This window comes from Schistocerca gregaria, chromosome X (genome assembly GCF_023897955.1).
Source record: "Schistocerca gregaria isolate iqSchGreg1 chromosome X, iqSchGreg1.2, whole genome shotgun sequence".
Classification (NCBI taxonomy): Eukaryota; Metazoa; Arthropoda; class Insecta; order Orthoptera; family Acrididae; genus Schistocerca; species Schistocerca gregaria.
In genome coordinates this window covers 678,816,690-678,840,232 of record NC_064931.1, presented here as the reverse complement: position 1 = coordinate 678,840,232, position 23,543 = coordinate 678,816,690, and the positions used below count along the sequence as shown (strand labels likewise).

Genomic DNA, 23,543 nt, shown 5'->3' with positions numbered 1-23,543 from the left:
TGCTGAGCGATGTGTGGGTGAGTGTTGGCATCGAGAATGTGTACGCCCTTGCTCAACATTCCTCTTCTCCGGTTCGAAATTGCCCGTTTGAGTTTTTTCAGAGTCTCACAGTACCTGTCAGCGTTAATTGTAGTCCCAGTTGGCATAAAGTCGACCAGCAATACCCCTTTCCGATCCCAAAAAACAGTTGTCATGACTTTACCCGGCAGACTGAGTTTGTTTGAATTTCCATGGCTTTGGCAAAGAAGGATCCCGCCACTGGCGTGATTATTGCTTGGTCTCAGGTGTAAAGTGGTGTGCCCAGGTTTCGTCACCCGTGACAAAAATGCTTCAAATGGCTCTGAGCACTGCTGTGGTCATCAGTCCCCTATAACTTAGAACTACTTAAACCTAACTAACCTAAGGACATCACACACATCCATGCCCGAGGCAGGATTCGAACCTGTGATCGTAGCAGTCGCGCGGTTCCAGACTGAGCGCCTAGAACCGCTAGACCACCGCGGCGCACCCGTGACAATTGAGTCCAGAAAGTTGTCCTGCATGTGATCCTCAGTCAGCATGCTTGGCACCCATCTTGCGCACACCTTCCGGTAGTTCAATGTTTCCATTAAAATTCTGTGAGCGGTGCTTCGGGAGATCGCCCAGGGTGATCCGCCGATCTTCACGCATGCTTTGCTCAACCTTCAACACTGTCTCCTCAGAAATTGATGGTCTCCCGCTCCTTTGTTCATCATGAATTTCGGCCCGACAAGCTGTAAGCTCTCTACACCACTTACAAACATTTTTGACATCCATGCATGACTCACCATACACTTCCGTCAGCTGGCGATGGATTTCAATCGGCGCAGTGCACTTTGCGTTCAAAAACCGAATAACTGCGCGCAGTTCACACTTGGCGGTAACATCCAACAGGAGCTCCATTCTCAACGGATGCTAAGCCAAGACTGAGCGCCTCAGCATGGCGTGCGCATGTTTACACCAAGCCCCTACTACGCAGGCAATTGTCCCCCAATTGAAGCAGCTGATCGCTGCCATTAGCAGGGATGAATCCTAGTTCTGGGGTTGTGATTCACGTATATGAGACGCAACAAGAGCAAATTGAAGCACAAATTAAACACACGTTTCTTTAAAAAAAGTACTGAGTATTCGAGTCTATTTTAAAAGTATACTTAAATCAATGAAGTTTCCGTATTTCCGAAATACGTCTGCATAGAGACGCGAAATTTAAGAATGTAAGGCTCTTTCCTGACAAGGTAGAGCGAGTTTACATCGAGTTATTAGCATTAGATAATTACATGAAACTTTTAAAGTAGCAGACAGTACGATTATTATTTAATTCACGTAATTTTCCTGGCAGGTCCTGTTTGCATTTTGCTGGCTACTGTGTACATTTTGCACTTACTTTTGTTTAGCACAGTATTGTCTACACTCGAATTTTGGTATGATTAGCTGTAATAACCCACATCACTTTAAATACGGGAGGAATTTCATTCGCACATTATTTTTTAACACTGATAGCACCTCTAAAAGTGGTTGAGTTTGCAACATTTGATCAAATATTTGACCATTTAGGAAGTATAATCACCACCTGACAACACATGTTAAGAAGTATCTAAACGCAATTATTCGACCTACCTCTGATTCATACTTAATATATATTTGATTGGCTTGGTAACCTGGAAAAGGAACGTTCAAAATTATACACACTGACAGTATTTCCACACTGTTTAACCTAGGCCTACATTGCACGATTTCCAGGACACTATACCTTTTTCAAATGAGTTGGAAATCCAAATACTATCGGTATAGCATCGTCCTTCAGTTGACGTCTATTCTGATGATTTTCCATGTAACAGTTCTCTTCAAAATGAAGAGAGCACAGCAAATGATTTGCTGTCGGTTGGAAGTTATATCTCCGAGTAGCAAATATCCATTTCCGATTTAGAAAATCGTTTGTAAGGGGAAACCTAAACAAAAACAAAAACGCTCATGAGGGATTATTTCTCCATGAAAATACTATATGCAAGTAACAGAAAGAAACAAACAACCAGAAATGACTGACCTGTGAAATGTAACATTGTTTCCGTCTTCGTCTTTGCTTCCATTACACTGTTACAGTCAAAAGCAGCACACGAACGAACCCTCTTTACGCACTCTTTCCCTGCAATTGGCGGCTTCTACACTCCTGGAAATTGAAATAAGAACACCGTGAATTCATTGTCTCAGGAAGGGGAAACTTTATTGACACATTCCTGGGGTCAGATACATCACATGATCACACTCACAGAACCACAGGCACATAGACACAGGCAACAGAGCATGCACAATGTCGGCACTAGTACAGTGTATATCCACCTTTCGCAGCAATGCAGGCTGCTATTCTCCCATGGAGACGATCGTAGAGATGCTGGATGGAGTCCTGGGGAACGGCTTGCCATGCCATTTCCACCTGGCGCCTCAGTTGGACCAGCGTTCGTGCTGGACGTGCAGACCGCGTGAGACGACGCTTCATCCAGTCCCAAACATGCTCAATGGGGGACAGATCCGGAGATCTTGCTGGCCAGGGTAGTTGACTTACACCTTCTAGAGCACGTTGGGTGGCACGGGATACATGCGGACGTGCATTGTCCTGTTGGAATAGCAAGTTCCCTTGCCGGTCTAGGAATGGTAGAACGATGGGTTCGATGACGGTTTGGATGTACCATGCACTATTCAGTGTCCCCTCGACGATCATCAGAGGTGTACGGCCAGTGTAGGAGATCGCTCCCCACACCATGATGCCGGGTGTTGGCCCTGTGTGCCTCGGTCGTATGCAGTCCTGATTGTGGGGCTCACCTGCACGGCGCCAAACACGCATACGACCATCATTGGCACCAAGGCAGAAGCTACTCTCATCGCTAAAGACGACACGTCTCCATTCGTCCCTCCATTCACGCCTGTCGCGACACCACTGGAGGTGGGCAGCACGATGTTGGGGCGTGAGCGGAAGACGGCCTAATGGTGTGCGCGACCGTAGCCCAGCTTCATGGAGACGGTTGCGAATGGTCCTCGCCGATACCCCAGGAGCAACAGTGTCCCTAATTTGCTGGGAAGTGGCGGTGCGGTCACCTACGGCACTGCGTAGGATCCTACGGTCTTGGCGTGCATCTGTGCGTCGCTGCGGTCCGGTCCCAGGTCGACGGGCACGTGCACCTTCCGCCGACCACTGGCGACAACATCGATGTACTGTGGAGACCTCACGCCACACGTGTTGAGCAGTTCGGCGGTACGTCCACCCGGCCTCCCGCATGCCCACTATACGCCCTCGCTCAAAGTCCGTCAACTGCACATACGGTTCACGTCCACGCTGTCGCGGCATGCTACCAGTGTTAAGGACTGCGATGGAGCTCCGTATGCCACGGCAAACTGGCTGACACCGACGGCGGCGGTGCACAAATGCTGCGCAGCTAGCGCCATTCGACGGCCAACACCGCGGTTCCTGGTGTGTCCGCTGTGCCGTGCGTGTGATCATTGCTTGTACAGCCCTCTCGCAGTGTCCGGAGCAAGTATGGTGGGTCTGACATACCGGTGTCAATGTGTTCTTTTTTCCATTTCCAGGAGTGTATCACGTTCAGTGTGGGGACGCGACATTAGCTCCAATGCGCGGTCTAGTTTTTATTTAGAAAGTCTATAGTTTACACACAGCTCATGAAGCACTCTTCATAACAGTGTGACCAACTGCCATACAAACAGAGTTCTGCACATATAAAAAAAGGAGAACTTACTTTTGGGATTCCCCTCGTCACGGTAAATGATGACAGCCAAAACTGTTGCGGGATAAAGATTTATTAAAATTCTTGACCACAGTTTTGGTATATATAAATATACCTTCATCGGAAGTAAAATACCCTGAAGAGGAAGACACTTTCATTAGCAAAAACTTAGCATCGGAAATGAGAAAGATTTTTTTTCTCTATTGAATTTCGATTCCCCCCTAAGGGGGCGGGATGTCAGCAGCTTAGTACGCTGCTCTTCAGCCTACAGACTTTTTAAAACGTAAGAAGAAGATAAGAAAATATAAAAGCAGGCGATAAAACGGTGACTGAAATTATAAAATGGTGGAAAATTCTGGAAAATTAAAACATAAAACAAAGGGTTGGCAATGCTAATAAAATACGCAGGAAGCAGACAGGTAAATTAGTATACAGACAATTAAAAAACATGGCGGCAGACTGGTTTCTGTTCACAAGAAATATAAAAATCACACCCAGCGACAATATGATTTCCGTTCGTAACACTTCGGGAAAGACACACAACACTGAACACTCACTGTAAATACTGCACTAAAATGTCGGCACAAAGATGGCACACCATAGCCAAGTGCAGATGAGGGCGGGCTGAGGGGGGGGGGGGGGGGGGGACCTGGACAGAGAGGAAAAACGAAAGGGGGGGGGGGGAAGGGCAGACGTGAGAGGGAATGGGAAAAGGCAGAGGAGGGAATCAGATAGAAAAAACACTATAGCTTAAGTAACCATAAAATTACCAGAGTATTACAGGCACAAAAACTTTTAGCCACTTACTAAAACTGCATCCTGCAATGGAGATTAATAAAACAATTGTGCCAAAGGTGTTGACAGTAGTTAAAACATCATCTCCATTTATAGAACATGATTATAGACAGAGGGTCGATGCGAACACAGCTTAGCACCAGTACTTCGGTTGGCTCTGAGCACTATGGGACTTAACATCTATGGTCATCAGTCCCCTAGAACTTAGAACTACTTAAACCTAACTAACCTAAGGACATCACACAGCACCCAGTCATCACGAGGCAGAGAAAATCCCTGACCCCGCCGGGACCAGTACCTCGCCTATGAACCATCGTGACGAGGGTGTGAAAGCCCTAGGGCAGACAGTTTCGCCGAGACTGGGCACTTGTGGTATGTGCCAGACACTCGCGCACATTAAAATCCGTGGATACATACACATGTGCATCAAAATTATTAAACGTTATGCTAATTCAAACCTTCTGTCTTAATAAATAAAACGTATCAGAACCATTTAAAAACATCTACGTAAAATAGAAAATATGAAACCAATTTACCTGTGTCCTATAGTTCAGTTATTTTATCTTGGCAGTTCGCGCATGCCCACCCACACGCGGGAGATTGCTGCGTTGTCAGTTGCATGCGCCATGCAAACTTACGTTTGGGGGGGGGGGGGGGGGAGCGCGCAGTTTATGAAGTAAAGCCACCATGGCCGCATTAACCCTTTGGCTGCTACAGAGACGTGCTCCCCACATTCCTCGCTGTGCGCGATTTTGTCATCACTGCACTGCTCGCCTGTGCAGACACATGGTGTTCCGACTGCTTTGACACATTTATCATTCGATTTCACAAAAACTATTTGGTCCAAAAATTTGATTTTTACAAATCTTCTTGACTGATACCTTCCCCCCATAAATGACTTAATTTTGTTTCCATGTTCAACGCAGTTATTGTGCAGCATTAAATGTAGTAAACAACTGCACGAAATTTTGAAGAGTTTACAGAGGTAAAAGTCCATAGCGTATACTTTCCATATGGTTGATTTCAGTTGCCACTATAAATTTCAAAAAATTACATTCAAACAAACAAAATTCATGAAGTAAGACACTTTGATATTGTTTTTAAACAAAGAAAATGCGAAGCACTGAACAAGGTTTGAACTCGGAACTTTTGTATTAGCAGGCAAACACTTCAACCATTACACTAATGCAGGGAGGACTTTAACGCAAAATACCGACAAACACTGTTGGTATGACTATGAATTACGTACGTTTCATCAAAGTATAATAGGAAATAAATAATTACCGCTGTTCTTTATTGCGAAAAAGTGGTTAGTGAGAATGATACAAACACCGTTCCTTGCTATCGCCTGAATTAAGAGGCTTATTGCTTGTTTGGTTTAGTTAATTAATAGAATATGAAGCAATGGGAATGCTTTCTCCAAATTTTCTATAAAAGAAATTCTGCTATCAAGACATTGCTTTCGTTCAGTCACTTTATTTATGACTGAAAGTTTTTTAAACTGAAGACACTTGTCCGTGCTCGGTACTGCATTCGAGCTCTGGCAACGTCGTCCTCTGTTCATTGGCTGACTGTTTTGTGACATCAGATGCGCAGAACGAACCTACACTCGGCCGCCGTCATAAATGACGCGCACTTTAGTCAGCACGGACTTGGCTGCGGACGCGACGGAGTTGAGTTCGCGATGCCGACGAGCGAGGACGATGCGCGCGCAGCCGGAGTCGGCCGCTGGCTGGTCGGTTGGGCCTTGCCCACAGGACGGATCCCAGGTTGACGACCCAGGCTACGGCACCGGTTTGTGACAGGACAGAACGTCAAGAACGACGATCGACAGCGGCTGTTCGACCGCAGAAGACTACACACCACACGACGAAAGCGTATTCGGACGTCGGCCATACGTCACATCACGACGGACGCAGCAATGAAGTCGACCGCCAGGACTACGTCAGAAGACTCGATAAATGTCGGGAGGAGGACAAAGAAATGCTGAAGGACATACAACGCCTGATACGCTATTCACAGGAAATACGAGAGCAGGATAACGACACCTGTCTGGTATCTCCATGTATGGACTCAGATGTCGAATCACAGCACTCCCACCAAACGGTCGACGGCAGCGGCGTTTCCAGCAGAAAACGACGACTCCCCACACGCAGAGGAGGACTGTACGCTCGTACGCAACAAACGGCGCAGAAGCAACGCATTAGCCGAGGACTTAGCCAACCCGGCTAAGGGGCACCCACCGACAAGCCACAGGCACAAACTTCTAATGCCACAGAAGCCGCGGACAGAGACAAGAATGTGCTTCACAAAGTGCCCCCAGTCACTATTAATTACACAAAGGATTACGTTCACCTCAGTGAAACGCTCAACGGACTTCTAGAGGGCAACCTTAAAGCTATATACCAAAAGGACCGCATCAAATACCACTTTGAGTCCTTTGAAGACCAAAGACGTGCAATAAAATTCTTCACGAACCACAGCTTCTCCTATTTTACGCATCAAGCACCAGACGCCAGGGAACTGAAAGTAGCTGTCAAACGCCTTCCGGCGGAAGTTACCGAAGAACAACTTTACCATGCCCTCAAGGAAAATGGCTTCAAAGTGCTACAAGTCTACCAATTTAAGGAACGCGACGAGAAGACCAAACAACTGATACCGCAACCTGTGTACCGAATCACCTTCCCATCCGGTAAAGACAGTGACAAGATATATGATGTCAAGTACCTGCTCTACACACGAGTGATAATAGAAACCTATAATAGTAAAGAAGGACCAGTTCAGAGCCGACATTGTCAACGTTTCGAGCATACAGCGAACTACTGCAGCATGCCAGCCCCCCTGCGTCCGCTGCCGTGGCTCCCACAAATCATCGAATTGTGGCCATGCTAGGACGGCGCCCCCAAAGTGCGCCAATTGTGAACAAGAACATCCAGCGACCTACCGTGGCTGCCCCAAATTTCAAGAACTCCTACAGAAATATACTAGAAGGGCACCAAAGGAGTCGACCCCACAGCGGCCTATAATTGTTAAGAACTCGGCCATGGCAGAGATTCCGGCCACCCAACAACAAGCGGCACCTCTCCCTGTGGAAGCAATCGCCTCTCGACCACAACCGGCACCCAGAGTGACTCTACGAGAGACAAGACAACAGCGCTCTTACTCCGAAGCAATATATGCCCACCCAACGATGCCAACACCAGCGGAGACATCATCTTCCTGGTCGACCACCTTTACATCAGCGTTAACAGATATTCTTCAACTACTCACCGCCCTCCAGCAGAAGCTGACGTCTATCCTCTCGCTTGTAGAAAACGTACTGACAGCTTTTCAAACACGCTAAATGGATAGACGGCATCACACGAGGAATCTCAACTCCTGCATCTGGAATGCCAACGGCCTGAAACTGAAGAAAATAGAATTCACGGACTTCTTACATCGCCACAGGATAGACGTAGCATTTGCCTCCAAAACACATCTCCGCGAATCCACCGACCTCCGCTTGAGGAACATGCACATCTAGCGGACGGACAGACGGGGCCAACGGGGTGGAGGGACCGCAGTTCTGATCCAAAAATGCATTCGTCACCGCCAAGAACATTTACCCCAACTCCAGACTTTAGAGGCCACGGCAGTAACAATCCACACGACGCTTGGAAACATTACCTGTATTGCGGCTTACCTTACCCCAAAGAAGCCTCTCTACCCAGAAGATCCTCCTTGGAGGGGATCTTAATAGTAAACATGTTGCCTGGAATTCCTGTAAGACTAACCCAAAACGACATATGATGTTTGCTCTGGCTGAGGATTTACATGTCTCCGTCCATGGCCCACGGGAACCGACGAGGATACCTTACGTCCAGACACAAGACCCTGATGTTCTAGACATCGCATAATGAAGAACATCAACCCAAATCTCCATCTGCGGACGCTGGATGATCTTTCGTCCAACCACAGACCGGTGTTAGGACTCATAGAGAGGGCTACTTTGCAACTCCCACTGCCGACGACAAGAACTTACGACTGGAAGCAGTTCCGAACGTACCTCAATAACAATGTTCGACCGACCCAGGTTGTTACTACCAGAGAAGTGATTGATGTGGCAGTCGCAGTACTCACGAAGAAGATTAACAGTGCGAAACAACGAGCACTCACGGAACTGCTGCAACCAGAAGTCAATTATGACGAGTTTCCACCACCACTGCAGGAACTTCAGACAGGGCGCAATCGATTTCGGGAACGATGCGTCCGTTACCTCCATCCGGATGTTAGACGGGAGACTCACAGATTAACCCGAGAACTCCGGCGGAAGGTTGAGAACTGGAAGCAACAAACGTGGGAACTCCGAATGGACAACTTTCTATTACGCACCAAAGATGAATGGCGACTAGTTAAAAGTCTCAGACAGCAACAGCCCCCCAAAAGGGCAATTCGAGGACCCCATGGCCTCTTGTACGACTCACTGGCGCAGGCGGAGCTGTATGCGGATTCATACCAACAACAGATGGCTACACCCCCCACAGAGGATGGAGATGGCGCACTCCACCGTTGCAGAGGAGGACACAGCGGCGGAATGGGAAGCTATTCGGGACGCCCCGACTAATACTATACCCCAGCTGACAACGCCGGAGGAAATTCAGATGATTATCAAGTATAGCAAAAACGTCTCACCTGGAACAGATAGAATTGCCAATACGGAATTGAAACACCTACCGAGAAAGCCTATTGTGCTCCGGAATTGAAACATTTACCGAGAAAACCTATTGTGCTTCTCACCCGGATAGTGAACAGCTGCCTCAGGACTGGATACTTCCCAGAGGCATGGAAGATTGCCAGAATAGTGCCAATACCAAAACCGGGCAAGAATCTCTCACACCCTGACAGCTACAGGCCCATAAGCTTACTGCCGACGCTGGGAAAGGTACTGGAACGTGTCCTAATGAAACGCATGCTCGACATTCTTGCACACAACATCATCCGACCGGAGCAGTTTGGCTTCCAGGCGAAGCTATCGGCTGAGTTACAACTACTACACATCACGAAATCTATCCAAGACAATTTCAACAAGAAAAAACATACCATTGGAGTCTTTCTCGATATAGAGAGGGCTTACGATAAAGTACGGCGACGCAACTTGATCGTCAAGCTGCGACGTACCACTCCTCTACCAGACTGCTATTTAAAACTTCTCGACAATTTTCTTCAGGATCGCAGATTATATGTTCGCATTGATGACAAGAATTCAACAACACGGCCTGTCTTTGAAGGACTTCCACAAGGATCGGTCATACCTCCACTGCTGTTTAATTTACGCATTAACGACCTCCCGACGGTGCCACATGTTACTGCCAGTTTCTATGTCGAGGATACAGCGCTCCTGACTGCAGGCACCAGAATGGACCACCTCGTCACACGGATGCAGCGCCAACTAGATTTGGTGGACCACTGGACTCACAGGAACAAAATAACGGTCAATGCAGAGAAATCCAAAGTTATTGTCTTCACATGTCGGAGACCCAGCGTCAATGAACACCTCCGGATATCAGACCAGCCACTCCCCTGGGTAACAACTGTAAAATACCTTGGAGTGCATCTGGACGCCAAACTGATGTATAGTCATCACATTATGGAGAAGAAGACGTCTGGCCTCAAAATGCTGGGAGCTCTCCTCCTATTTCTGAAGACCTCGTACCTCAGCCAACGCACGATACTCCAGCTGTACCACGCCACAGCCGAACCATCTATTTTGTACGAATCGACCTCTTGGAGTACTACGTGTGCCACTAACTACAAGAGGTTACAGGTTATACAAAGTAGATGCCTACGATGGATCACTGGAGCCCAACGGTGGATCCGGAATCATGATATTCTTGTAGCCTTAAGCGAATCTTACCTCTCAGACAAGGTCAAGGAGAAGACACGAACTTTACTTCGGAAGTTGGACATGATACGCGACAGTACACCACAACTCACCACAGTAGGTACGATAGAACCCTCACGCAACAACAAATATAAAGTACCGAAGGCGATAGTATTTGAGCCTCCGTAAATGTTTACCCCTACGTCATTCTCTATATTTTAAGGACATAAAGTCCTTTAGCACTTCTACACACAGCAAAAGCAGTGAGTTAAAGGACCCTTCTGTGTGCCCAAACTAAAGCTGAAAGAAGAATAAATAAATGAAGCAAAAATTTTTACCCTTTCCATTCCCTACAGAAGTAAAAATCAACGAAGTTGATCAGACTTCAGCACCACCACCACACACACATAAAAAAAAGAGTGTCGTAGTGTCAAGCAGATGAATCTTGCGCTACGGAACACATCTAACGACAGAGGGTACTAGTGTGATGCGCGAGAATCTCGCGTAACTTAAACGGTAAAATACATACTAGCGAAAACAACCAAAATGTTAAAGTAAAACGAACCATCTGCCGTTGTGAATAAAAACATAACAGTCAATTAACCACACATACACATTGAAAACCACGAACAGCAAGCATCAAAAATACGTAAAATCCCAACAAGACAGGAAAAGCGCATCTCACCGGCATCAACAGGCAAGAAAACTAACTTCTAGTCAGCCAGACTGTATTACATTAAAGAAAGGAGGGGTTTGATAGTGTATAAAAATTTTTTGTTTCTAAGCTGCACCTGTTCGTTAAGAACAAAACCATCTTTTTGAGACAGATGCTTGAAATCCTCTAATTCTTCGGACAGGTCCAGTTTGTACGCCTTACTCGCTTCATGAAGCAATTCTACGTCATCCAGTTTACGTGGCGTATGCTGTAAGAGCCATAGATGTTAGGCAAACGTGGAATTATATACGTTTTCCCCATTTTTACCTAGCATGTGTTCTTTATACCTTACTTTAATGGGTCTACCTATCTGTCCAATATAATAGTTTGGGCAGTCGTTATAAGTAATTTTGTAAACTCCGAATTTAGTGCCAAGTTCTTCCCGTGCTCCAATAGTATGAACCACTCTTTGTTTCAGGCTATTATTTACGTAGAATACAACTCTGTAACCGTATTGTTTCTGTAGAAGTCTTCTTATCTTATATGATACGTTCCCCAAAATTGGACTAGAAATAAAGTTATTACCCTCATTCTTTTTCGCCCTGTTATCTCCTAACGTTGAACATTTTACAGCTGTTTTTTTCCTAACAATTTGGTCAATTAATTTAGGGACGTGTCCATTGTTAGTAGCTATTGATTTTACTAAAGTTATTTCTTTTTCTAAACAATTCTGTTCTAAAGGTGTGCTCACAGCAAGATGACCTGCAGAATGAAAGAAGGCGATTTTGTGAGTTTGAGGATGTTCAATCCTTAGGAGATAAAAGGACGAAAAAGACTGAGGGTAATAACTTTATTTCTATTCCATTTTTGGGGAACGTATCATATAAGGTAAGAAGACTTCTACAGAAACAATACGGTTACAGAGTTGCCTTTTCTGTAAATAATAGCCTGAAACAAAGAGTGATTCATACTATTGGAGCACGGGAAGAACTTGACACCAAATACGGAGTTTGAAAAATTAGCTAGGTAAAAATGGGGAAAACGTATATAGCTCCACGTTTACCGATGGCTCTTACAGCATACGCCACGTAAACTGGATGACGTAGAATTGCTTCATGAAGCGAGTAAGGCCTACAAACTGCATCTGCCCGAAGAATTACAGGATTTCAAGCATCTGTCTCAAAAAGATGGTTATGTTCTTAACGAACAGGTGCAGCTTAGAAACAAAAAAAATTTAGACACTTTCAAACCCCTCCTTCCTTTAATGTAATACAGTCTGGCTGACTAGAAGTTAGTTTTCTTGCCTGTTGATGCCGGTGCGATGCGCTTTTCCTGTCTTGTTGGGATTTTACGTATTTTTGATGCTTGCTGTTTGTTGTTTTCAATGTGTATCTGTGGTTAATTGACTGTTATGTTTTTATTCACAACGGCAGATGGCTCGTTTTACTTTAACATTTTGTTGTTTTCGCTAGTATGTACACTCCTGGAAATGGAAAAAAGAACACATTGACACCGGTGTGTCAGACCCACCATACTTGCTCCGGACACTGCGAGAGGGCTGTACAAGCAATGATCACACGCACGGCACAGCGGACACACCAGGAACCGCGGTGTTGGCCGTCGAATGGCGCTAGCTGCGCAGCATTTGTGCACCGCCGCCGTCAGTGTCAGCCAGTTTGCCGTGGCATACGGAGCTCCATCGCAGTCTTTAACACTGGTAACATGCCGCGACAGCGTGGACGTGAACCGTATGTGCAGTTGACGGACTTTGAGCGAGGGTGTATAGTGGGCACGCGGGAGGCCGGGTGGACGTACCGCCGAATTGCTCAACACCTGGGGCATGAGGTCTCCACAGTACATCGATGTTGTCGCTAGTGGTCGGCGGAAGGTGCACGTGCCCGTCGACCTGGGACCGGACCGCAGCGACGCACAGATGCACGCCAAGACCGTAGGATCCTACGCAGTGCCGTAGGTGACCGCACCGCCACTTCCCAGCAAATTAGGGACACTGTTGCTCCTGGGGTATCGGCGAGGACCATTCGCAACCGTCTCCATGAAGCTGGGCTACGGTCGCGCACACCATTAGGCCGTCTTCCGCTCACGCCCCAACATCGTGCAGCCCGCCTCCAGTGGTGTCCCGACAGGCGTGAATGGAGGGACGAATGGAGACGTGTCGTCTTTAGCGATGAGAGTCGCTTCTGCCTTGGTGCCAATGATGGTCGTATGCGTGTTTGGCGCCGTGCAGGTGAGCGCCACAATCAGGACTGCATACGACCGAGGCACACAGGGCCAACACCCGGCATCATGGTGTGGCGAGCGATCTCCTACACTGGCCGTACACCTCTGGTGATCGTCGAGGGGACACTGAATAGTGCACGGTACATCCAAACCGTCATCGTTCTACCATTCCTAGACCGGCAAGGGAACTTGCTGTTCCAACAGGACAATGCACGTCCGCATGTATCCCGTGCCACCCAACGTGCTCTAGAAGGTGTAAGTCAACTACCCTGGCCAGCAAGATCTCCGGATCTGTCCCCCATTGAGCATGTTTGGGACTGGATGAAGCGTCGTCTCACGCGGTCTGCACGTCCAGCACGAACGCTGGTCCAACTGAGGCGCCAGGTGGAAATGGCATGGCAAGCCGTTCCCCAGGACTCCATCCAGCATCTCTACGATCGTCTCCATGGGAGAATAGCAGCCTGCATTGCTGCGAAAGGTGGATATACACTGTACTAGTGCCGACATTGTGCATGCTCTGTTGCCTGTGTCTATGTGCCTGTGGTTCTGTGAGTGTGATCATGTGATGTATCTGACCCCAGGAATGTGTCAATAAAGTTTCCCCTTCCTGGGACAATGAATTCACGGTGTTCTTATTTCAATTTCCAGGAGTGTATTTTACCGTTTAAGTTACGCGAGATTCTCGCGCATCACACTAGTGCCCTCTCTCGTTAGATGTATTCCGTAGCGCAAGCTACGACACAGGTAAATTGGTTTCATATTTTCTATTTTATGTAGATGTTTTGAAATGGTTCTGATATGTTTTATTTATTAAGACAGAGGGTTTGAATTAGCACAACTTTCAATAATTTTATGCACATGTGTATGTATCGATGGATTTTAATGTGCGCGAGTGTCTGGCACATACCACAAGTGCCCTCTCTCGGCGAAACTATCTGCCCTAGGGCTTTCCCACCCTCGTCACGATGGTTCATAGGCGAGGTACTGCTGCTAAGCTGTGTTCGCATCGACCCTCTGTCCATAATCATGCTGTATAAATGGATATGATGTTTTAACTACTGATGACGCCTTTGACACAATTGTTTTATTAATCGCCATTGCAGGATGTAATTTTAGTAAGTGACTAAAAGTTTTTGTGCCTGTAATACTCTGGTAATTTTATGGTTACTTAAGCTACAGTCTTTTTTCTTTCTTATTTCTGATGCTAAGTTTTTGCTCATGAAATTGCCTTTCTGTGCAGGGTAGTTTACTTCTTATGAAGGTACATTTACACAGGGTGTTTCAAAAATGACCGGTATATTTGAAACGGCAATACAAACTAAACGAGCAGCGATAGAAATACACCGTTTGTTGCAATATGCTTGGGACAACAGTACATTTTCAGGCAGACAAACTTTCGAAATTACAGTAGTTACAATTGTCAACAACAGATGGCGCTGCGGTCTGGGAAACTCTATCGTACGATATTTTCCACATATCTACCATGCGTAGCAGTAATATGGCGTAGACTTTGAATGAAATTACCCGAAACCTTTGAAACGTGTCTGGCGTAATGGCTTCACATGCAGATGAGATGTACTGCTTCAGCTGTTCAATTGTTTCTGGATTCTGGGGGTACACCTGGTCTTTCAAGTGTCCCCACAGAAAGATGTCACAGGGGTTCATGTCTGGCGAATAGGGAGGCCAATCCACGCCGCCTCCTGTATGTTTCGGATAGCCCAAGGCAATCACACGATCATCGAAATATTCATTCAGGAAATTAAAGACGTCGGCCGTGCGATGTGGTCGGGCACCATCTTGCATAAACCACGAGGTGTTCGCAGTGTCCTCTAAGGCAGTTTGTACCGCCACAAATTCACGAAGAATGTCCAGATAGCGTGATGCAGTAATCGTTTCAGATCTGAAAAATGGGCCAATGATTCCTTTGGAAGAAATGGCGGCCCAGACCAGTACTTTCTGAGGATGCAGGGACGATGGGACTGCAACATGGGGCTTTTCGGTTCCCCATATGCGCCAGTTCTGTTTATTGACGAAGCCGTCCAGGTAAAAATAAGCTTCATCAGTAAACCAAATGCTGCCCACATGCATATCGCCGTCATCAATCCTGTGCACTATATCGTTAGCGAATGTCTCTCGTGCAGCAATGGTAGCGGCGCTGAGGGGTTGCTGCGTTTGAATTTTGTATGGATAGAAGTGTAAACTCTGGCGCATGAGACGATACGTGGACGCTGGCGTCATTTGGACCGCAGCTGCAACGCGGCGAACGGAAACCCGAGGCCGCTGTTGGATCACCTGCTGCACTAGCTGCGCGTTGCCCTCTGTGGTTGCCGTACGCGGTCGCCCTACCTTTCCAGCACGTTCATCCGTCACGTTCCCAGTCCGTTGAAATTTTTCAAACAGAACCTTTATTGTATCGCTTTTCGGTCCTTTGGTTACATTAAACCTCCGTTGAAAACTTCGTCTTGTTGCAACAACACTGTGTTCTAGGTGGTGGAATTCCAACACCAGAAAAATCCTCTGTTCTAAGGAATAAACCATGTTGTCCACAGCACACTTGCACGTTGTGAACAGCACACGCTTACAGCAGAAAGACGACGTACAGAATGGCGCACCCACAGACTGCGTTGTCTTCTATATCTTTCACATCACTTGCAGCGCCATCTGTTGTTGAAAATTGTAACTACTGTAATTTCGAAAGTTTGTCCGCCTGAAAATGTACCGTTGTCCCAAGCATATTGCAACAAACGGTGTATTTCTATCGCTGCTCGTTTAGTTTTTATTGCCGTTTCATATATACCGGTCATTTTTGTAACACCCTGTATATACCGAAACTGTGGTCAAGAATTTTAATAAATCTTTGTCCTGCAACTGTTTTCGCTGTCATCATCTTACCGTGAAGAATTTCAACAGTTGCTGTTTCAGCCATGTTTAAATTCTTGATTACCCTTGTATATCCTCGCAATGTTTAAGTATTGGTTATAAAATTTAAATGTATGTAAATAGTTCAATTTATATACATAAAATTAATATGCTCAGGTTAATTATGATTACTACTACTGTAAGTCAAAATGCTATAGGCCACCACATTTTCGCACATTGGTATAATTATGACGAAGCCATTACTGATTATATTGTATAAATCAGTATCTTAACATTGCATTATTAAACTTAAGAGGAAATGTACATTATTATGTAGAGAATATTCAATGTACTGAATGTTATTACCTGCTCTACAAACACAGGAAGTTGCATGTTATGATTTGCAATAAATAAATAATAAAGCTATAAATAAATATGTTTTATGTGTTTCACAGTTCATCATTGACAGTTTTCATTGCATATTTCACATATGAATCCTAACCCTTCCCATTTATCCATTAGATCTCGTACATTGAAGAACCAAAGAAACAGGTACACCTACCTAATATCGTGTAGGGCCCCCACGAGCACGCATAAGTGCTGCAACACAATGTGTCATGGATTCGATTAATGTCTAAAGTAGTGCTGGAGGGAATTGACACCATGAATCCTGCAGGCCTGTCCATAAATCTGTAAGAGCACGAGGGGTAGAGATCTTTTCTGAACAGCCCACTGCAAGGCATCCCAGATGTGCTCAATATGTTCATGTCTCGGGAGTTTGGTGGCCAGCAGAAATTTTTAAACACAGAAGAGGACCTGGAGCCACGCTGTAGCAATTCTGGACGTGTGGCATGTCTCAGTGTTCTGCTGGAATTGCCCAAGTCCATCAGAATGCACAATGGACATGAATGGATGCAGGTGATCAGACATAATGCTTATGTACATGTCACCTGGCAGAGTTGTATGCAGATGTATCAGAGGTCCAATATCACTCCAGCTTCACATGCCCCACACCATCAGAGAGCCTCCACCAGCTTTAATAGTCCCCTGCTGACATGCAGGGTCAATGGGTCCACAGGATTATCCCCATACCTGTACATGTTCATCCACTCGATACAATTTGAGATGGGACTCGTCCGACAGGCAACATTTTTTAGTCGTCAACAGTCGAATGTCGATGTTGACAGGCTGAGGCAAGGCATAAAGTTTTGTGCCGTGCAGTCATAAAGGGTACATGAGTGGGCCTTCAGCTCCAACAGCCCATATAGTTGATGTTTTGTTGAATGGTTCACATGCTCACACTTGTTGATGGCCCAGCACTGAAATCTGCAGCAATTTGCGGAAGGGTTGCACCTCTGTCTCATTGAATGACTCTGTTCAGTCATCATTGATCCAATTCTTGCAGGATCTTTCTCCATCTGCAGCAATATCAGAGATTTAAAGTTTTACTGGAATCCTGATACCGCAGCGCCATATTCTGCCTGTTTACATATCTCTGTATTTGAATACACTGGCCTATACCACTGTCTTTGACACTCCAGTGTAGCACAAGAAGAGAACTTGTCTCCAATAAAGCACCTTTCCTTCTCTCCCACCGTCTGTTAATCCATAACGTCATACCATCCTCATCAATAAAACCCTTGTCATGTACAAGAACAACAGCTAGTAATATTTCAGAAGGTTTTGCACTTGAAAATGATCGTTGGATTAAGTTTAGTACCATCAGGACAACATGAAAGGACAACAGTGTAGTGTGTTTTTTCATGTCTACTTGTTTTTATAGTTACGGTTTTAGCCCATTTCATGGCAACAGTTCTGTTACTCAGCGCAACAAATGTTCGCTATTTTGCTTAGTTCCACACTGGTTTTCTTTCAATGCTGAATAATAAAGTGATGGAAAGCTAACATTTTCTCTTCATGCTCTTGTGGAACTTTCTGAGATACTTTGGTTTTGGTTCATATGCTAAGTCCATGACTCTTCATAAACCTGTAGCACCAACCCTTAAAGTCGGTTAAGCTCCTCTGTAGCGCTGGCCTACGAATGTGTATTCAAATCACTTTTGTATTAATTCCAGTGCCATTTTGATGGTGCCCTTGAATCCATTTCAATAAATCATCTCCTAGTTTTGCCCATTTTGCTTTCAATCCCCTATATGCATATTTAGTTTTATTCATTTTTTTTAGTTCTTCGTTAGTAGCCTGCCAGTCACGAATGATTTTTTTCTGCTGGTGGAGGGCCAAAATGCCACTCAGTTGCTCTGTTTCCATGTTGTTCTACGTATGCTATTACTTTCAATTTACAGCCCGTATCATATGAATACCTTTTATTTTTTTCCGTTAGGAAAGTAGATACTAACAAAAATATTGTACTATTGTCAATAAACAAATCACTTTCAGTTCAAGTTCACTGGCTCTGTAGACTGCAATGACACATCATAGGCTAGATAGTGTCCTTGGTTTATGACGGTGGGGTGGAAGGGAGACAGTGGTAACAAGCCTGTGAATCCCACAACTCATGTTTGTCGCATCGGTGTGCTGCCGCTGCCAGTTGCATCCTTTGTTCCCAGACAGAGATAGGTTTCCTGTGACATTGAATTTACGGCCATTTTTAATATTGGAGGAATTTTAAATCAAGCACTGGACATTTTTATATTAATTTCAAGTATAATATGGATCTGAATGTTGGAAGCAATTTTTCAAACAAAAAAGGCTTATAACCTGTAAAATATGGTGCTAACAAATCTGTATATGTTTTCCCCAGGCCATACTGCATTTGTTAACAAAAGTAGCATGGTGGAAATGTGATTTTTACAAGGCATTGCACAAGTTGGTATAGTGGTTTAAACTTTTATTCAGAAAGGTTATATAGGTTTACAGTGGGTTCCCAAAATTATTTCAGGCAAATACTAGGATGCTTCCTTCAATAAAGCCATGCTCAGTTTCATTTCCTACCATAGCTCAACAGAGATGGTGTTTAGTACTTGGTGTCAGTCTGATGTTAAACACTCCTACCATTTTTTTAAAGTGGTGTATCTACTTAGAGGGGAGAAAAGTTCTTGTTACTGAATTGCAGACCAGATAACATTGCTGAAAAGTTTGTGATATTGTTTTGTCCTTTTTTTACCTATCTGGCGGTGTAGGTGAATGCCTTTCTTTAATACACCGTTAATTATTGCCATTAAATCCTTACTGCTTGGTTGAATATTTATATCAGAATGATTATATTTTGTTTCAGGTATACACTGCAGGCTTCAACCTTCCAGATGGCAATATTACTGCAGTTTAATGTGAGTAAGACCTGGACAGTACAACAACTACAAGAGTCCACCCAAATTAGATTGGATGTAGTAATACAAGTTATCCAGTCTCTCTTGAAAGCAAAACTTCTGCAGTCAGAAAACGATGAAGATAATTTGCAACCTACTTCTGTTATAGCATTACCGAAAATCTACAAAAAGTAAGTCACTCAGTAACTTTATTTATTCAGTAACTTCCATTCATATATATGGTAAAATAGGAACAATTAGAATAATGAAGCCACAACCTGTTTGTGTTGAAGGCCTATTATGCAATTTTTTATCAGTCCATGGTAGTTTCCTCTGGCAATAATTTGTATTTCAAAATAATAATGTTGTTCTGTACGTTGTCGTTACTCTCATCATACTTTTCTCCCTTTTTCCAGTCGGAAATTCAGGGTGAATATCAACATACCTCTGCAGACAGAAATAGAAACGGAACAAGACCAGACAAATGTGCACAAGAATATAGAAGCGGATCGCAAAATATTAATACAGGCAGCTATAGTGAGAATAATGAAAATCAGAAAAACATTGAAGCATCCGCAACTTGTTGCAGAAGTATTAAACCACATGTCATTAAGATTTAGACCCAAAGTTAATCTTATCAAAGTAAGTTAACATGTGGTGTAGGTCAACAAGATTATTTTATCGTTACAGCTCTCTAGCTTTAATATGAAATTGATATTTATAGTTGAAACTGAAATTCTGTTTAATGCATAAATACTGATTAGACTGTAATAATCTTTGTTGTCTTGAATTCTTACAGAAATGTATTGATATACTAATTGAGAAGGAATATTTGGAAAGATCAGAAAGTGACAGAGATACATACAATTATCTTGCTTGAAGACTACATGGCAAACGACGTGAAAATGGTGGTCAAATGTTTCTGCAGCATGAAGAAAATGTTACATACCATAGAGAGTCATGTGCATTTGATATGTGAAAAACTGTGTACCGTATGTCATATGTTTTTTTAATCTTTTATTTCATTTATCTTGTTATAGAATATCATGAATCTACTAAGTAATCCACATTTTTTATATGCAAAGCTTTTTCAATAAATAAAATGAGTAACTGTGTTCATTTTTCGATTAATATAGTCATGAACGGCAGAATGATAGCTGTCACCAAGTGATATTTTCTGTGTGTGTGTGTGTGTGTGTGTGTGTGTGTGTGTGTGTAGAATCACCTGTAAAACTGAGAGCAATTGATATCGTAGATTGCTGAATGTGAATTCATATTTGTTATTTTTATTGGTTAATTGGTATTGTTCTTGCATAATTATGTTAGCAGAAAACATTAACAAAAATTTTCATTAAAAGGGATGCACTTTTCTTTGTAAACCCTCATCACCAGTTTTAGAAGACTTCTTCACTGGTTCTGTCACAAATGAGCTAAAAAAAAGTTACTTATCTTTGTGAATTGTTGAATGATTAAGTCTGCAACATTGCATGTAATATACCACAAGAAAAGGCCCTCAATGGCTAAGTGCAAATAATCGTAGGTAAACTTCACAGTACATATTGAATGCAGTTTACAACTGTCTGTTCACTTCCAAGAGTTCACTAAACAATGTTCTCTGTCTAAGTCAGCCCTGGATGATGAACTATAACCAAGTGGGCGAGAGCTGCTCTTCTATCTTCCATGTAGGCTTCTGTCCATTGTCATCCGTTCATTGAAGGATTGTACTCAGCTGGCAACAGGCCGAGGTGAAGACAATTTCTTCATCCTCAGCGCTGCCCGTGGCGCTGGTGGAACTCGCGCAAGTGGCGAGTCTCTATGTCACCGTCATCTGATCACATGTTTTTCAGGTGACAGAGCACTTTTAATTGCTAACAGTTACATCTGAAAATTTATACATACATCGTAAATTTTGTTAAAAAAGTGGATGTTCAGTGTATGTGTATGGTAAGGGTGTGTATTATTGATGTCCTACTAACTGTTCTAATTGTTGGTGTTGTGTATAAAATTCTTGTTAATCTCAGCTGTAATGTGTTTTGGTTGATTCCTGTATCCCGCTAGTGCAGAATACTACTTCAACAATAAAACATAAACGAGAGAAAAAACGAAATTACTTAAATTGCAAAGGAAATGCGCCATATACAACAACGACACACAATGCTCATGCAAGCGTCTGCCAATTGAAAATGTGTCAAAGGCTTTAGGAAGTCTGTGCAGTACTTCATAATAACAAATTGCCTCCAATGAGCGTGAAGTCGGAATTGTTTACATTCGATTTGTTTTAGCAGTCACACGCGGGCTCATGCGCATGCGCAGTTGAGTCACGTTAGAGTAGTAGATTCTCCCGCTTCTGGGAAGAGGAATGTGGCTGTTCGCTGAGCAAGCAGTCGCTGCAAGCATCTAGAAGCTACCGGGGAAAGGGGGCGCCAAATTCATATTCTTGAGTAAAAAAGACTTGTTTCACAAAGCTCCTATCATCCAGGGCACGTTTGCCTATCGATTATTCATACCATTTTGAAACGCTTCCCTGTTGCTTTTTCAACATTGTTGAACACATTTTAAGTTGATTTATGAATGAATCATAAGTTCACTTTTGAATGCATGCATAGTGTACGTGATGTGTCTTTCGGGAGAATCCTCGCCGCATCTAGAAATAAACTTTCCGCAGACAAAAGGGGACGGGGCTATACGAGCTGAGGATGTAAAGCAGAACGGACGAATGCCAATCGATGTCTGATCATGTGGTTGATTGGGTTTTCGAATGATCAGCGTTGTTATAATTACTAGCGAAATCCATAGATTCAGACTACCAGACTGGAAATAAACGACTGGCAGGAATAACAGGTGAGAAAGATTACGTTATTATCTTCTCGGTGTATCCAAGAAAACGAAATTTTGACAGAATAGTTTTGACTAGATCGCTACACTAGTAAGGACCAATAATACAGTACCCGGCTAGCAGCCCCGTGGAATTAACGCGGAAAACGTGTTATTCGAACACGTAATACCGCCTACCCGGAAAATAATCGCGGGATAACTAAACATGTGATTCTGGCAGGATTAGTGTAGTTAATCGGCGAACAAATTTTGACAGTGGCAGCAATAGCTACAGTATTGGTGATGACAAGATTGTTTGTTACAACGAGGAAGGAGAAGAAACGGGAACATCACACAAATTATGGAAGACGATTCCAAATTTATATAAAAATTTCGTAATACTACTTTTCGATCTCATGCTTGAGAAGCTGGTGCGTATGAATGAATTGTGAAACTATTTCCTAACATAAAGCTTTTTGCTTGTAGTAGGCCTAATAGGCATTTGATATTGGCACCTCGTGAATTATATTCTGTTGTGTTATAAAAATGGCCATTTGTGCCAAAACAGTCTCGTTTATTTGGTGTGTTACAAAATTGCTGCCATATTAGAATGGCCTATTTTGTTTTATCTAGCAGACAGTGACAAAATAGGAGTAATCAGATCGAGAAACCACATCAGTCTTGGGTATTATTTGTATTAACAGCTTTTTCAATATTATATAACGACATTTTGATTTTTCATGTAGCAAAACGTTTGACGACCTTTGATGAGGTAACAGATTCTTTCGCAAGGAAAGCACGCCATGTAAAGCTGTAGTAAGATTAGAGAGAAAAAAATGCTAGGAGCTAAGGTTTGAAGATATGTGTAATTTCTTGCTTATCTCTTGTCAGTATTGGTTTTATATATCCTATATTTAATTTTATATCACGCAAAACAGCAAATTATTAGCTATTAGGGAATAAAGAGTTCAGATTTTCTGAAGAGTTCTTGTTCTCTCGATTACAAATAAACCCATCCGCTATTAATTGTGAGATTTTTTTAAGGAGGGGCAGGCTGTCAAACCGGCCGACTGGGAGCAGGAGAGACACCACAGGACGTTTCAATTTCCACTCTCCTAAATATAGTCTGGACGTGCGGTAGAAAAATGCGTTATGAAGAGGCGTGGCACTACACTTTGGCATACTTAAGACCAAATAAAATGTCTTATATTTCCTCGAATACATATGTTTTATGTTTCAGACTTTTCAGAAAGATGTGCCCTACAAGATGAACATATTTTGAAAATTCGATTTCTTTAAAAATA

General features: G+C 43.8%; 1 protein-coding gene across 1 annotated transcript in view; it reads left to right on the top strand.

Annotated features, from left to right (window-relative positions):
- The window catches only part of LOC126297744 (cullin-1-like), a 212,627-nt gene extending 191,953 nt beyond the window's left edge, over window positions 1-20,674 (top strand). Inside the window, exons 13-15 of the mRNA XM_049988904.1 lie at window positions 19,395-19,616; window positions 19,842-20,067; window positions 20,225-20,674. Of these exons, the coding sequence (XP_049844861.1) occupies window positions 19,395-19,616; window positions 19,842-20,067; window positions 20,225-20,305 (529 nt within the window). The 3' untranslated portion in view covers window positions 20,306-20,674. The remainder of the gene's footprint in view (window positions 1-19,394; window positions 19,617-19,841; window positions 20,068-20,224) is intronic.
- The last annotated feature ends 2,869 nt before the right edge of the window (window positions 20,675-23,543 follow it).